Source organism: Euleptes europaea, chromosome 4, assembly GCF_029931775.1.
Source record: "Euleptes europaea isolate rEulEur1 chromosome 4, rEulEur1.hap1, whole genome shotgun sequence".
Lineage (NCBI taxonomy): Eukaryota > Metazoa > Chordata > Lepidosauria > Squamata > Sphaerodactylidae > Euleptes > Euleptes europaea.
In genome coordinates, this window is record NC_079315.1 from 6,372,408 (window position 1) to 6,388,163 (window position 15,756).

The 15,756-nt window shown below is 49.8% G+C and overlaps 1 protein-coding gene across 1 annotated transcript in view; it reads right to left on the reverse strand.

Annotated features, from left to right (window-relative positions):
- Window positions 1-4,788: 4,788 nt before the first annotated feature.
- CASQ2 (calsequestrin 2) overlaps window positions 4,789-15,756 on the reverse strand; it is a 33,304-nt gene continuing 22,336 nt past the window's right edge. Inside the window, exons 6-11 of the mRNA XM_056848360.1 lie at window positions 15,512-15,642; window positions 12,444-12,489; window positions 9,653-9,707; window positions 8,837-8,937; window positions 6,522-6,596; window positions 4,789-4,971 (exon numbers count right to left, since the gene is read on the reverse strand). Coding sequence (XP_056704338.1) covers window positions 4,813-4,971; window positions 6,522-6,596; window positions 8,837-8,937; window positions 9,653-9,707; window positions 12,444-12,489; window positions 15,512-15,642 — 567 coding nt within the window. The 3' untranslated portion in view covers window positions 4,789-4,812. The remainder of the gene's footprint in view (window positions 4,972-6,521; window positions 6,597-8,836; window positions 8,938-9,652; window positions 9,708-12,443; window positions 12,490-15,511; window positions 15,643-15,756) is intronic.

Below are 15,756 nucleotides of genomic sequence, written 5' to 3' on the forward strand. Positions count from 1 at the left end.
AACAGGGCTCGATTCCCCCACTCCTCCACATGAGCGGTGCATGCCAATCTGGTGAACTGGGTTGGTTTCCCCACTCCAACACATGAAGCCAGCTGGGGGACCTTGGGCTAGTCACAGCCCTCTCAGCCCCACCTACCTCACAGGGTATCTGTTGTGGGGAGGGGAAGAAAAGGTGATTGTAAGCTGTTTCGATTCTGCCTTCAGTGGTAGAGAGAGTTGGCATGTAAAAACCAACTCCTCCTCCTCCTTTTCTTCTCCTTGGTCTTCTCCTTCTCTGCCCCAAAAACCTCCTGCTGGTGGTGAAGAGGGATCAGGCAACCCTATCCTAGTCAGTCTGAGGCCCAACGTATGTGTTTGTTGGCCAAGGTTTAAGTAGAAAGGTCTTGTTACAATCTCTGCCTCTCTCTGCCGGAAAAGGTCTGCAACAGGCTTCATTTCAGGGCGAGGCAAACTCTGGCTGACCTTTCCGCACCCTGATGGTCACTCTCCTGGCTTTTCCTTCCTGTCTCCCCTCCCATGGAAGCAGCTGAGTTCCCATTTTCTCACCGCTGGTGAGACTTTTGATTTTGCCTGGTCAGAATATGCATGTTCCTTCAGCGGGAGATCATTTTCTACACTGGATTCTACACCTGGTGGCAAATTAGTTGTCTCTGGGAGGGGGTTGCCAGGGGAGGGGCTGTGGCTCAGTGGTAGGGCCTCTTCTTGGTGCGCAGAAGGTCCCAGGTTCAGTCCCCGGCATCTCCAGTTAAAGGGACAAGGCAAGTAGGTGATGTGAAAGACCCCTGCCTGAGACCCCAGAGAGCCGCTGCCGGTCTGAGTAGACAATACTGACTTTGATGGACCGAGGATCTGATTCAGTATAAGGCAGCTTCATGTGACATAGGATTGCTAGCCTCCAGGTTTTGGCTGGAGATCTCCCACTATTACAAGTAATCAGGAGACAGAGACCAGTTCACCTGGAGAAAACGGCCGCTTTGGCAATTGGACTCTATGGCATTGAAGTCCCTCCCTTCCCCAAACCCTGCCCTCCTCAGGCTCCACCCCCAAAATTTCCAGGTATTTCCCAACCTGGAGCTGGCAACCCTGCAGGGACAGGTTCTTGCATATCCGGTCGCAAGACAATTCTTCGAGCTGTTCCACACCATGAAAGAGAGGAGTATTCATGGCTACTAGTAAAACTGGATACTAGTCATGATGCACATCTATTCTCTCCAGGATCAGAGGAGCATGCCTATCACATTAGGTGCTGCAGAACACAGGTGGGATAATGTTGCTTCAGTCGTCTTGTTTGTGGGCTTCCTAGACGCCTCTGGCAGGCCACTGCGTGAACAGACTGCTGGACTTGATGGGCCTGGGTCTGATCCAGCATGGCTTTTCTTATGTTTTTTATCCAAATAAGGGGGGACTTGTGCTTCAGGTATCCCCCATGTTGAGATCTGTGAGCTTTGGAACCTCTCTTCTCATGTTCCACCTGAACATACACAAGGCAGAAGGGTTGCCAACTTCCTAGCTGGAGTTCTCCCGCTATTATAACTGATCTCCAGCTGATAGAGAAAATGGCCACTTCGGCCATTAGACTCTATGGCCCTCCCCTCCCCAAACCCCACCCTCCTCAGGCTCCGTCCCAAAAACCTCCCGCCGGTGGCAAAGAGGGACCTGGCAACGCTACAAGGCAGTCAGAGACACGCTTGCCTTTCCTTTCACCACTTTGCAGAGATATTGTCTAGCTGGCAAAATAGCTTGATCTGTTCAATTCCTGTGATTTCCAGCAAGGGGAAAGCCAGTGTGAGAGAGAGCCAAGCAGGTTTCCCCCCCTTGTACTTCAGTCAGAAGTGAGGAGAGGAGCAAGCAGTTCTCATGCTCTGTCTTTTTGGTCTCCGGCTGAAGTTCAGCCAGGAGCCAACTAATATATATATATTTTTCTGTGCAATCAGAGCATGAACTGAGGGCCAGACTTGACAAGGTGCTGAGAGAGGCATGACCAGCTTAAAAACAAAACAAAAACCCAACATTAAAATACAGCTGCAAGAAGTCTGCATTTGACTAGCGTGGGGCCTGATACAAATTCTCACTTGTATCTGACAATATAGGATTTGACTCACGAAAGCTTTTACCCAGCAAAATTTCCTTGGTGTTTAAGGTACTCCTAGACTCAAATTTTGCCCTGCTGTGTGTGTGTAAAGTGCCGTCAAGTCTAAGCCGACTTATGGCGACCCCTTTTTGGGGTTTTCATGGCAAGAGACTAACAGAGGTGGTTTGCCAGTGCCTTCCTCTGCACAGCAACCCTGGTCTTCCTTGGTGGTCTCCCATCCAAATACTAACCAGGGCTGACCCTGCTTAGCTTCTAATCTAAGATCTGACGAGATCGGGCTAGCCAGACTAATATGGCTACCGACCTGAAGTGACGCTGAACCCTATTTCTTCCTGTCCTTTCTGATTAAAACCAGAGGCGTTTTAGGCATGGGTTGTTTCCGTTGCCATCAAGCCCCGCGTACTTTGGGGTTTTGTTTTCATTATGCATAGATTTTCCAACCTTTAGAAGTTGCCTTGCTCTCCCCTCGCACTTTCTCCATGTTCTGTGGATGCTGTTTTAAAGGTCTACTACTAAAATAGTCTACTACTATTTTAAAGGTCTACTACTGCAAGCACCGGGTCATTCCTGACCCATGGGGTGACGTCTCATCCCGACGTTTACTAGGCAGATTTTGTTTACGGGGTGGTTTGCCAGTGCCTTCCCCAGTCGTCTTCCCTTTACCCCCAGCAAGCTGGGTACTCATTTGACCGACCTCGGTAGGATGGAAGGCTGAGTCAACCTCGAGCCAGCTACCTGAAACCAACTTCCGTCAGGATCGAATTCAGGTTGTGAGCAGAGCTTGGACTGCAGTACTGCAGCTTACCACTCTGCGCCACAGGGCTCCTCACAAATTTACCCCGAATTTAATGTCTGCCTCAATCACAAATCAAAAGCTGGTCCTGTGCATACTTGTCAATGTGGGGTTTTTTTCCCATGCCCATTTTTGCTTCTCCCTCCCATTTGTCTTTCCCCTTCATCCAATGCCTCCCCTCAAAACTGGAATACTATGAGGTTGCTCATTTGGTCAGTTTCACAGTGATAGTTGGTCAGTTTCAGACCTCAGCCTGATCTAACAGGGTTTTTGTAGTTGTTTGCAATTAGCCAGAATGCTGAAATAATCACAAATGACCTATGTCCCCTTGAAGCTGGAATACTATGAGGTTGCTCATTTGATCAGTTTCACAGCGATAGTTGGTCAGTTTCAGACCTCAGCCTGATCGATCAGTTTTTTTGTTTGCGGCTAGTGAGAAGTTCTGAAGCTCCGCATTTCCCCTGGTGATGCATAAATTTCATCCCAAGTACTCCAGGAATTTCTTTGGGGGAGGGGGGGAAGCCAATGTGCATTGGGATTTGAGAATTCTAGTTCAAACGCTGTGCATCGAGAGAGCAGCATATCCAGCGGAAACTACCCGTGTATAAAAGGCCAGCATCTAGCTGCTTTTTCTTCTCCCCACAGAGAAGAAAGCAGCTGCCTCCACCTCTGCAAAAGCAACCTCTGCAGAAACATTTAGCTTGGCACTAATGCACCCACTGAAGTGGGGGTGGAGTTGCAGGAGTGATTGCTCTCTGACATGTCATCGCTGAAATCTGATTTGAGGCTAATGTCAGTTAAAGCAATTCAGTGTGGCTGGCAGTAACAGGTGATTAGAAACTGCAGGAAGTGCTCCAAACTGCAAGCAAATGTGCACACCTGTACAGTGGTTACCTGCAGTGGTCTGCAAGGGGTTTGTTTTTGCCAGCCAAAAACACAACCAAAAGGATCAGGGGGCTACAGCAATGGCCCTATGAGGAGCAGTTAAAAACACTTAGTGCTGTTTAGCATGGAAAGAAGGCGGATAAGGGGAGACATGATAGAGGTCTATAAAATTATGCATGGTATGCAAAGAGCGGACAGGGGAAAGCTTTTCTCCCTCTCTCATAATATTAGAATGTGGGGTCATCTGCTGAAGCTGGAGGAAGAGAGATTCAAAACAGAGAAAAGGAGGTCTTTCTTCACACAATGCATAATTAAATTGTGGAACTCCCTGCCCTAAGATGTGGTGATGGCTGCCAACTTGGAAGGCTTGAAGAGGGGAGTGGACATGTTCATGGAAGAGAGGGATATCCATGGCTGCTAGTCAAAATGAATGCTAGTCGTGATACATACCTATTCTTTCCAGGATCAGAGGAGCATGCCTATTATATCAGGAGCTTTGGAGCACAGGCAGGATAATGCTGCTGCAGTCGTCTTGTTTGTGGGCTTCCTAGAGGCACCTGGTTGGCCACTGTGTGAACAGACTGCTGGATTTGATGGGCCTTGGTCTGATCCAGCAGGGCTTTCTTATGTTCTTATGGGGTTTGCTCTGATTTGGGGTGGGGGACATCTCAGATCTGTACAGGGAGTTCCCAGCTCCTTGTAAAGCCCCGTTTGGCCCATGTGCGCTTCCGTGAAAGAGCCAATCTCATTCTCTCATCCTTGTCAATGAGGAGACCCGAAGGGAAAGCGGTTCAGATTGGTGTAGCAGTCACCATTTTTTATTCATCTCATTATACCTTATGCTCGGCGAGCTCTTTATGGAAGCCAGAAAAAGGAGAATTTGGGGGGGAAGGAAAGGAACTGGGGCAATGAGTCTTTAACGACCCACAGAAACAGCCTTCAGAAGTCCTGACGGACATCGGGCGCCTTCCTTCCCTTCAGGAAAAGCAACACGTCAGGTGTTGAGGTGTACTGTCCAAAGACAAATTCCGGAGAACCCGTCCTAGTCATCATCGTCATCGTCGTCTTCATCATCGTCTTCATCAACGTCATCGTCTTCGGTATTGATCTTCCCAGCGAGAACGTCTTCGATCCAGTCCTCCAGCTCCTCGGGCGTGGGAAGGTCGTCGTCGTCTCTGATGTCCATCCACACACTGTCAGCCTAAAAGACAAGGTCGCTCAGGAAAACAGGCAGAGGATGTTCTCCACACAGTGCAGGGACTTAGCTTCTGAGATGTAATGAGATGGCTAGCCTGAGCCGTCCAGGTCAGGGCACATGGATGGGGTGCGCGTGCAAATGAGCCTTGTTTCTGGACCCTAAAGGTCAAGGTAATCCCCTGTGCAAGCACTGGGTCATTCCTGACCCATGGGGTGATGTGACATCCCAATGATTACTAGGCAGATTCTGTTTACGGGGTGGTTTGCCATGGCCTTCCCCAGTCATCTACACTTTAGATCCCCGTGGAGCAGAGTGGACAGCTGCAGTACTGCAGTCCAAGCTCTGCTCACGACCTGAGTTAGATCCTAATGAAAGTTGGTTTCAGGTAATCGGCTCAAGGTCGACTCAGCCTTCCATCCTTCCGAGGTCGGTAAAATGAGCACCCAGCTTGCTGGGGGTAAAGGGAAGATGACTGGGGAAGGCACTGGCAAACCACCCTGTAAACAAAGTCTGCCTAGTAAACGTTAGGATGTCATGTCACCCCATGGGTCAGGAATGACCCGGTGCTTGCACAGGGGACCTTTACCTTTTACTTTTTTTGCCATTGCCTTCCCCAGTCATCTACACTTTATCCCCAGCAAGCTGGGTCCTCATTTTACCAACCTCAGAAGGATGGAAGGCTGAGTCAACCCTGAGCAGGCTACCTGAAACCGGCTTCCGTGGGGATTGAACTCAGGTCGTGAGCAGAGCTTGGACTACAGTACTGCAGCTTACCACTCTGCGCCATGGGGCCCTGGACAAGCCCTGGACAAGCCAAAATTCAATCAGATTCTCAGCCAGGGTGCTGAACCTTTTGAGTCTTAGGCGCCTGAGGAAACCATTATTTCCCCAGACGTTTTATAGAGTGTCATAAGCTGTGTTTGAGGGGTTTTCTGCCCTTAACTGACCAAAAATATGTTTGGTTTGACTGCTGCTGTAAATTGTCATTCTTCTAATAGTAAGTTTGTGTGTGTGTGTGTGTTAAGTGCCGTCAAGTCACTTCCAACCCATGGCGACCCTATGAATCAATGTCCTCCGGAATGTCCTATCTTTGACAGCCTTGCTCAGGTCTTGCAAATTGACTTTATTGAGTCCATCCATCCCTTGTTGGGTCTTCCTCTTTTCCTGCTGCCTTCAACTTTTCCTAGCATGACTGTCTTTTCCAGCGACTCTTGTCTTCTCATAATGCGACCAAAATACGACAGCCTCAGTTGAGTCATTTTAGCTTCTAGGGTCAGTTCAGGCTTGATTTGATCTATAACCCACTGATTTGGTTTAATATTATTATTATTATTATTTTTGCAGTCCAGGGTATCCATAACACTCTCCTCCAACACCACATTTCAAAGGAATCTACTTTCTTCCTGCTGTTTTAATCTACTTTCTTCCTGCTGTTTTAATCTGGTCCTGGTAGTGATGGATTGTTTCTCCTTTTAATGAGCCACCTGTAGTGTTTCTAACGGCAAGGGCATATTCAGTAACAAAGGATGCGGGCTCTGCGACCTGATACTCACATCTGTGACGTTGACCACCCCGATCTGCGGCTTGAAGAGATCGAGCTTGAAGGTCTTTTCCCAGTATGTGACCAGCTGCAGGAACAGAATACAGAGAGGGTCAATGGCTTCATATTCATAGGATGGGGGTGGGCTAGCCAGTCTCCAGGCGAGGATGGTCTGAGAGATTCAAAACAGATAAAAGGAAGTATTTTTTCACACCACGCATAGTTAAATGGTGGAACTCCCTGCCCCAGGATGTGGCGATGGCTGCCAGCTTGGAGGGCTTTAAGAGGGGAGTAGACATATTCATGGAGGAGAGGGGTATGATAGCATACGGGCCTGCCTAAATCTCCAGGACTGGATCTGGCAACCCGTTATGCAAGCGCACTACTGCTTTCCAGCCGCGCGCCTGCCCCAAACGCTACTGGGCGGTCGCGGCGTGGCTCATTTGGAAACTGACACAGCCGCTCTTGCCAGCCCGGGCAACCAGCCGCTAGGAACCAGATGCAAAGGGCCGTCTCTTGTGAGCCTGAGAGGAGCCATGTTCCTGTAAACCTCTGTTCCAGTAGCAGCCATTTCGCAGAGAGCTGACAGCCATGTACTCAATGCGAGCTGCTCCCCCTCCCAACTTCCTCCGTTGCTCAATGGGTCGTTAGCAGTGATCCTGATGAGTCATCCCCCCCCCCTGTCCAGCTGCAGCGACCCCAGGACATTTGCACAGATCGCACCCATTGTTCCTGAATGTAAATCACATCAGCAGAGAGATTCCAGACCATCTCGGGTTGCGAAAGCCATTGGCATTAGAAAAGATTTCCAAATTCTCACTACCCTGCCCCGGTAGACACAGCTTAATCCTTTTGTCACCTTTTGTCACCTGGGAACCTGGGAGGGGTAAAAACCCCTCTTCCTGCCCCCAGAAAATAGTATAACTGGGATGCCCCTGGCCCATTCTAGTCACCTTAGGTCTTTCCTGGCACCTTTGCCGTTACTCTGTTGGTTTGGTTTTGCGAGCCTTACCACGCTCCCTCCCGCCTTGCTGGTCAAGTCTACGGGAATCCCCACCCCCATCTCGGTCTTCCTTTTCAATTTGTTTGTAGCCTGCGTGAAATTGGACAACACCTCATCTAGATACGGTAAATATTGGATCAACGATAACCTGCCACATTGGCAAATGTCTCTGTACTACTATCTTTAATTTACTAGTCTCTTGTATGCTTGTATTGCACCATTTGAATGCTTGAATACATAAACACTGTTTAATTTGGAACTCCTAGTCTCTGTCTTTATTCAGACGTCTCATTAAACGGATTCTGGTATAGTTGAGTGCGAGACCGCTATAAAAATACATAGTTACCGATTGCTCAGCTAATTTCCCCATATAAAGGAGCAATTCGGCTAACAGGTATTCATGGCTATTAGTTAGAATGGATAGTAGTCATGCTGCATACCTATTCTCTCTAGTATCAGAGGAGCATGCCTATTATTTTGGGTGCTGTGGAACACAGGCAGGATGGTGCTGCTGCACTCGTCTTGTTTGTGGCTTCCTGGCGGCACCTGGTTGGCCACTGTGTGAACAGACTGCTGGACTTGATGGACCTTGGTCTGATCCAGCAGGGCCTTTCTTATTTATGTTCTTATATTCTTATGTCCAGTGCCATAGAGGGCAGACAAGGGAGAGGTGGTTGGATTTCCCTCTCTCGTCAGTTTTTCACTCCAAATTTCCCTCTCCAAGTTGCTTTTTCATGGGATCGGAAGCTATGGGGCCCTGTTCCGTCCCAGCCTCATGTGGGTTAAAAGGCGGGCTGGGGAGAATGATTTTGAGCTGGGAAAGGAACAGCTAGGAAAAGATGAAGCATCTTCTCCATTTGGCTTTAAAAAGTAAAGCATTCCAGAAATCTGCCTAACAGGTGGTTGGTTTCAGCATTGGGGTTGTTCAGAAATGTAGGAGAACGTTTGTGGCTGTTTTCTTTGTATACTATTTATTTTGCAAATAGAAACAAGAAGAAGAAGCAGCGTTAGTTTTTATATGCCAATTTTCTCTACCTTTTCAGGAGAATCAAACCAGCTTACAGTCTCCTTCCCTTCCTTTCCCCACAACAGACACCTTGTGAAGTAGGTGAGGCTGAGAGAGTTCGGAGAGAACTGTGACTTGCCTAAAGTCACCCAGCAGGCTTCATGTGTAGGAGAGGGGAAACCAACCCAGTTCACCAGATTAGAGCCAACTGCTCATGTGGAGGAGTGGGGAACTGAACCCAGTTCTCCAGATTAGAGTCCACCGTTCCCAACCACTACACCACGCTGGCATAAGCCACTGAATTGCTCTGGCTACTCACCAGTGGGAAATCATCGGGGTCAATCCATACAATGCTCAGGTCAGGATTGTTGGTGTTGTCTTTGGCAACTTGCTTCACGGTCTCCAGGAATTCATAGCCATCTGCAAGGATGAACATGTGAATGTATGTTGTGCCCATGACATGCCAACCGCGAGGGACATGCTTTGTGTTTTCCACCGTCACCAGACAGGGTGGAAAGGGTGGGCTCCAAGAAACTATGCTAGTGGAAGGAGCGGGGGTGTTTCCCTGCACACCTTCTGAGAAGTTGGCAAGCCGGTGTTTTTCTGCCAGACAATTAGCTGTGCCCCATTCCACAGTCTGAATGGTAACTAGCAATCCATCAGCTTGAGAACAGAGTCCTTTACGCAGTCCCAGGGGATTGCCGTGCAAAACCTTTAGACCTTATTCAGCCCGCTTAAGTTTTCTCTTTGTGTCTGATGTTGTTCACCTGTACAGTCACACAAGGTATTCTGAGAGAACTGCGACTGGCCTAAGGTCACCCAGCAGACGTCATGTGGAGGATTCTCTCCAGGATCAGAGCATGCCTATTATATTAGGGGCTTTGGAACACGGGTAGGATAATGCTGCTGCAGCCGTCTTGTTTGTGGGTTTCCGAGAGGCACCTGGTTGGCCACTGTGTGAACAGACTGCTGGACTTGATGGGCCTGGGTCTGATCCAGCAGGGCCTTTCTTATGTTCTTATGAGCGGGGAATCGAACCCGGTTCTCCAGATTAGAGTCCGCCGCTCTTAATCACTACACCACGCTGGCTCTGCTTTTTCTCCTAGCCCTGGGGAAGTAGAGATGTGTCTCCTACCTGGGTCGTCTTCTTCAGCAAATGCCACGATGTGAATTCCGTCTATGTCATCCTCCTATAAACAAACAAACAAACACACTTACAAAAATGTTCTTGAGGATGGAGAGGAGGATTCTAGGAGCGAGGAAGAGCTGGAGGCGAACCAGGTTATACAAATGACTGGGAAGAGGTCTCCTTGGAAAAATCTTTGAAAAACAAGGAAGGTTTTGAATGAAGACTGTGCCGAACGAACGGGGAACGTCTCTGTAGGTTAATGGGAAAATAAGCACAAATTGAATTATTTTGTAGGGAACGGGGAGGCCAGTCGAGATGTGAGAATGTTTGTTTTACTTACTCGATTATATAGATAATGTGACCAACCTCGAGGTGAGGTCCAGAGGCCTGTAATTACAGCTAGGGTTGCCAGCCTCCGGGTGGTAGCTGGAGATCTCCTGCTATTACAACTGATCTGCAGGCAACAAAGATCAGTTCCCCTGGAGAAAATGGTTACTTTGGAAGGTGGACTCTATGGCATTATACCCCATTGCAGTGCCTCCCCTCCCCAAACCCCGCCTTCCTCAGGCTCCACCCCACAAAATCTCTGGGTATTTCCCAACCCGGGGCTGGCAACCCCAGTCCCTCCCCCAAATTTTGAGGACCTTCCATGAGATGAAGGATCATAGAATCATAGAGTTGGAAGGGACCACTAGGGTCATCTAGTCCAACCCCCTGCACAATGCAGGAAATTCACAACTAGCTCCCCCCCTCACCTCCAGTGACCCCTACTCCACGCCCAGAAGATGCCCAAGATGCCCTCCCTCTCGCGATCTGCTTAAGGTCATAGAATCAGCATTGCTGACAGATGGCCATCTAGCCTCTGCTTAAAAACCTCCAGAGAAGGAGCGCTCACCACCTCCTGAGGAAGTCTGTTCCACTGAGGAACCGCTCTCACTGTTAGAAAATTCTTCCTAATGTCTAGATGGAAACACTTAATTTCAACCCGTTGGTTCTGATCCGACCTTCTGGGGCAACAGAAAACAACTCGGCACCATCCTCCATAGGGACAGCCCTTCAAGTACTTGAAGATGGTTCTCATGTCCCCTCTCCGTCTTCTCCTCTTCAGGCTAAACATACCCTGCTCCGTCAACCTTTCCTCATAGGACTTGGTCTCCAGACCCCTCCTAAACACCTCTTTATTACGTTCTTGTCAGGCCCCTTCTCAAAGCAGCCACCTTCCAGACCGTAACAGGGTACTCTTCCCAGGATTGGGGCCTTTTTTTTACTTATACCCCACCTTTCTTCTGTCATGGAATTCAACACAGCCTCGACCTGAGGCATCCAGACGTGACACAGAGGCAGGGTTGAGGCAATGAAAACCGATAGGCGGAAAGGGAACTTGAGCGAGGTCAGAGGTCTTCCCGAGAGCCACCAACAAGGCCTTGCGTCGCCGGGCACGGTGAAAATTGTCTTGGCGAAGGCCGTCCTCGGTGGCAACCAGGCTGTTTATTGCACACCTGCGACGAATGTCATTTTTGGAATTACACCATGAAAAGCCCTCATGTTCCTCGTCTCCTACCAATCCCGGTGCTCCGTTTCAATTGCTATTAATGCGAGGGGGGGGGGAAATCCCATCTAAATGCTAATTTCCTTCCCCTCCGAGCCCGTGAGTGGCAGAACCCCCATAAAATGAAGAGCTAAAAGATTAAGTGGAAAACATCATTTGGGGATGGTTTTTTTTTTTTGCCAGGACAAGTCTTCCGCTGCCTTCCGCAGGGGGGTCGGATTTTCACAGGGATGTCGGGAGAAGATTTACTACTGAAGTCGGAGCAAGACAGTCTACTGTACGCGTGTGGCGGGGTTGTGATTCCCCCCCCAGACAATTTCCATCTGTCATCGCGCATACACAATACCCAAGTCAATAACTCATTAAACAAGCTGCGTTTTCCATAGATCTTTCAGAGGACTGTTACCAGAGCACTGGAGAAGACACGCTGCCATTCACCTGTCCTTGGGGATGAGCAGCAGGTAGGGTTGCCAGGTCCCTCTTCGCCACCAGTGGGGAGGTTTTTGGGGCGGAGCCTGAGGAGGGTGGGGTTTGGGGGGGGACTTCAATGCCACAGAGTCCAATTGCCAAAGCGGTCATTTTCTCCAGGGGAACTGGTCTCTATTGGCTGGAGATCCGTTGTGAATAGCAGGAGATGTTATTAACCTCTCTGCAAGAAACCAGTTCTGGCATTTACAGAATGCCATGAAGTAAGCACCGAGGGGAAAAAGAAGAGCATCTCAGGCTATGTTAGGGTTTTCCAAGTTTGGGTTGGGAAATCCCAGATTTGGGGGTGGAATCTGGGGAAAACAAGGTTTGGGGAGAGCAGGGACCTCCACAGGGAATAACACCATAGAGTCCAAACCCACAAAGTAGCCATTTTCTCCAGGAGAGCCGATCTCCGTCAACTGGATATTGCTTGTAATTCCAGGCTGTATACATAAATTGCTACCCACATTTTGTCAGTTCAAAGCTCAGCAGCTAGTTGAGATGCTTCTCATATTGGGATGTTTCTTAAAAGGTGGAACTTGCACACCTTGCTGCATTTATGTACCGATGTGCTATCTAGTCACAGTCGACTTATGGTGACCCCCTAACAAGGGGCTTTCAAGGCAAGTGAGAAGAAGAGGTAAGTTTGCCGTGCCCTTCCCCTGCAGAGCCTTCCTCGGTGATCTCCACTCCAAGTAATGACCCTCCCTGCTTAGCTTCCAAGATCTAATCAGGCTATGCCATGCCCTACCATGCCACAACCCAATTTGCTGCACTTACCCAGGTCTCATACATGTCTTCTGGGCGCAACTTGCGTAGTGTGGATCTGAAAAGGGAAAATAGGGAGCACAGTTTTACAGAGTGCTCGTTCCACCGGCTACAACTATCAGAGGTCATAAGAACATAAGAGCAGCCTGCTGGATCAGACCCAGGCCCACCAAGTCCAGCAGCCTGTTCACACAGTGGCCAACCAGGTGCCTCTAGGAAGCCCATGAACAAGACGACTGCAGCATTATCCTGCCTGTGTTCCCCAGCACCTAATATAACAGGCATGCTCCTCTGATCCTGGAGAGAAGAGATGCGCATCATCGTGAGTAGTATCCATTTTGACTAGCAGCCATGGATAGCCCTCTCCTCCATGAACATGTCCCCTCCCCTCTTAAAGCCTTCCAAGTTGGCAGCCATCACCACATCCTGGTCACCATGGGGAATCTCTGTTCTAAACAGTAAGGAGAACCTGCAGCTCCCATTAACTTGAAAGTCAACAGTGGGGGAACTGGTTCCTTTGAGGACCAGGCACTCAATGTAGGATGTAGCTTTCACCACCTTGCCACTATCTGCCTACGTTGAAAATGCTGATATGCATGGAGACAGGCCCCAGGCTCCCGAAACCTTTGCACAACCCTCCGCTGAAAAACAGGGCCATGTAAATCAGCTCTAAGCAGAACACTGAATCCACCTGCTGATGGGCAGATCCTACATACCAGTTCCCAGTCTTGGACTATCTGTAGGGTTGCCAGGTCCCTCTTTGCCACCGGTTTGTGAGGCAGAGGCTGAGGAGAGCGGAGTTTGGGGAGGGGAGGGACTTCAATGCCATAGAGTCCAATGGCCAAAGCGGCTATTTTCTCCAGGGGAACTGATCTCTATCGGCTGGAGATCAGTTGTAATAGCAGGAGATCTCCAGCCATCACCTGAAGGTTGGCAACCCTAACTATCTGGTCAACGTCACAAATATAAAGAAAGGGCTTGCCAGCATGGCATAGTGGTTAAGAGCGGCAGACTCTAATCTGGAGAACCGGGTTCAGTTCCCCACTCCTCCACATGAAGCCTGCTGGGTGACCTTGGGCTAGTCACAGTTCTCTCTGGACTCTCTCAGTCCCACCTACCTCCCAAGGTGTCTGTTGTGGGGAGGGGGAGGAAAGGTGATTGTAAGCCGCTGTGAGATTCTTTAAAGATAGAGAAAAGTGGGATATAAAATACTCCTCCTCCTCGTCTTCTTCTTCTTCTCCTTCTTCCTCTACCTCTAGCTCTACCAATAGACCCCCATTTTGAGTATCCAGTAGGGCAGTCCTGGTCAGAGTCACTTCAGTTTAAAGCAGTTCTGAGCTTAGACTGGAGTCACTACTCTGTACTTGCCAATTTCTGTGTTTCTCTTCACTCAAGAAAATGCTGTTGATGCAGAATAACACCACGACACCACTTCCTGGAGGAAGGAGCTGGGAATGAAACATCTGGGCCCCCAAAACAGACGGAATTGCCTGGATTACTCAGGAGGTAGGGTTGCCAACCTCCAGGCACTTTGAGTTCCCTCCATTACAAGAGCAGACATATTAACTGCCTTGAACATATTTTCTGATGAAGACCTCGGGTCAAAACTGGGCATTCATCCGGACCCCTGTTATACATCTTGGGCTGTGAAATTTGTATGATCCCAACTTCATATTGTCAGTGCAATCAACAGAATACAATTCTGTGATGCACTTCAACAACAAGGCACCCAAATGTGGCAACCTTGAAAGGATTACTTATGGACAATGACTCCAAAGACACTGGTTCCAAAAAAGAACATTTAACTTTTGTATATAGTTCTATTTGTTTAGCTAACATCACTGTATATCAGGGGTGGGGAACCTTTTTCCTGCCAAGGGCCATTTGCACATTTATAACATCATTCGGGGGCCACACCAGGTGTAGATCTCCTGGTGGGGGGGGAGAGGCTAGGGTTGCCAGGTCTCCGGCCACCACCTGGAGGTTGGCAACCCCAGGGGAGGCCACGCAGAGAAGGCCTGGAGGGCTCCCCCGGTCCTCCCCCCCCAGCAGGAGGGCAGCCAGCAGTGGGCCCGAGCAAACGAGGCACCAGGGAGGAGCAGCCCGCGGTCAATCGGCAAGGGAGGAAGGAAGGAAGACAGAGAAAGAGGAAAAGGGAGAGAGGGAGAAAGAAACGGAAAGAGGGGGGAAAGACAAAGAAAGAGACAAAGAGAGGGAGAGAGAAAAGCCTTCCCCCCCCCCACACACACACACCCGCTGGCCCCACGCGACCTGGCCCCAGGCTCCATGCCCTCCCCACCCCAGAGTCCATAAAAGGCCCCCTGAAGCCCAATCGGCTCCTGCGTGCATGCTCTGCCGCCGGGAGCCGCAGGCCTCTTCCCCCACCCCTCGCTGCTCAACAGCCGACAGGCAGCAAGAGGCGCTTACAGTATGCCCCAGCGTTCCTGCACGCTGCGGCTATAGGGGGCAACCTTGGGGGAACCGTCCCTCCCCCTCCTCTCGCCGACCAACAGCCATCAGTCAGAGAGAGGACGTCCAAAGGGCACCGCAGCACCCCTGCAAGCCGTGGCCCCAGGAACACCCTCAGGGAGGGCCGCCCTATGCCGCTCCTCTGTGGCGGGGCCCCGGAGCTCCCGAGGGCCACAAAAAATGTCCTCGGGGGCCGCATACGGCCCCCGGGCCTGAGGTTCCCCATCCCTGCTGTATATATTTATTCACTGTATTTGACTACTACACATAGAATATAGCACTCTTTACATAGTATGATTTATGTGTTTTGTTGTCTTATGCTGCTGTGTTTAACCCTAACCCTAACATTACAGCAGGCTGATTACTTATTTGTCATAACCTCCAGGCACTAGCTGGAGATCTCCTGCTATTACAACTGATCTCCAGCCGAAAGACATCAGTTCCCCAGGAGAAAATGGCAGTGTTGGCCATTGGGCTCTATGGCATTGAAACTCCTCCCCTCCCCAAACCCCACCCTCTTCAGGCTCCGCCCCAAAACCTCCCACCAGTGGCAAAGAGGGACCTGGCAACCCAAACGGGGGGTGTGTGCTTCAGACAGCCATTCTTTGTACCTTTTATGCTCATTCACAAACTCAACGAGCTCCTCCTCAGTATACGGCTTCTCAGGGACGCGAACGGGGTCGTCCATAAATGGCTCATAGAAATCCACCTCGTTTACCTTCAGGCCCAGCTTCTTGGCCACCTACGGGCAATCCAAGGGGTTAGACCAGTTCCTCGTGCTGGGAAACACGGCTCATGAAGACATCCCTGTCTCAACCTGGATAGGTTCTCATTATCATCGAAATCTTCAAAACAC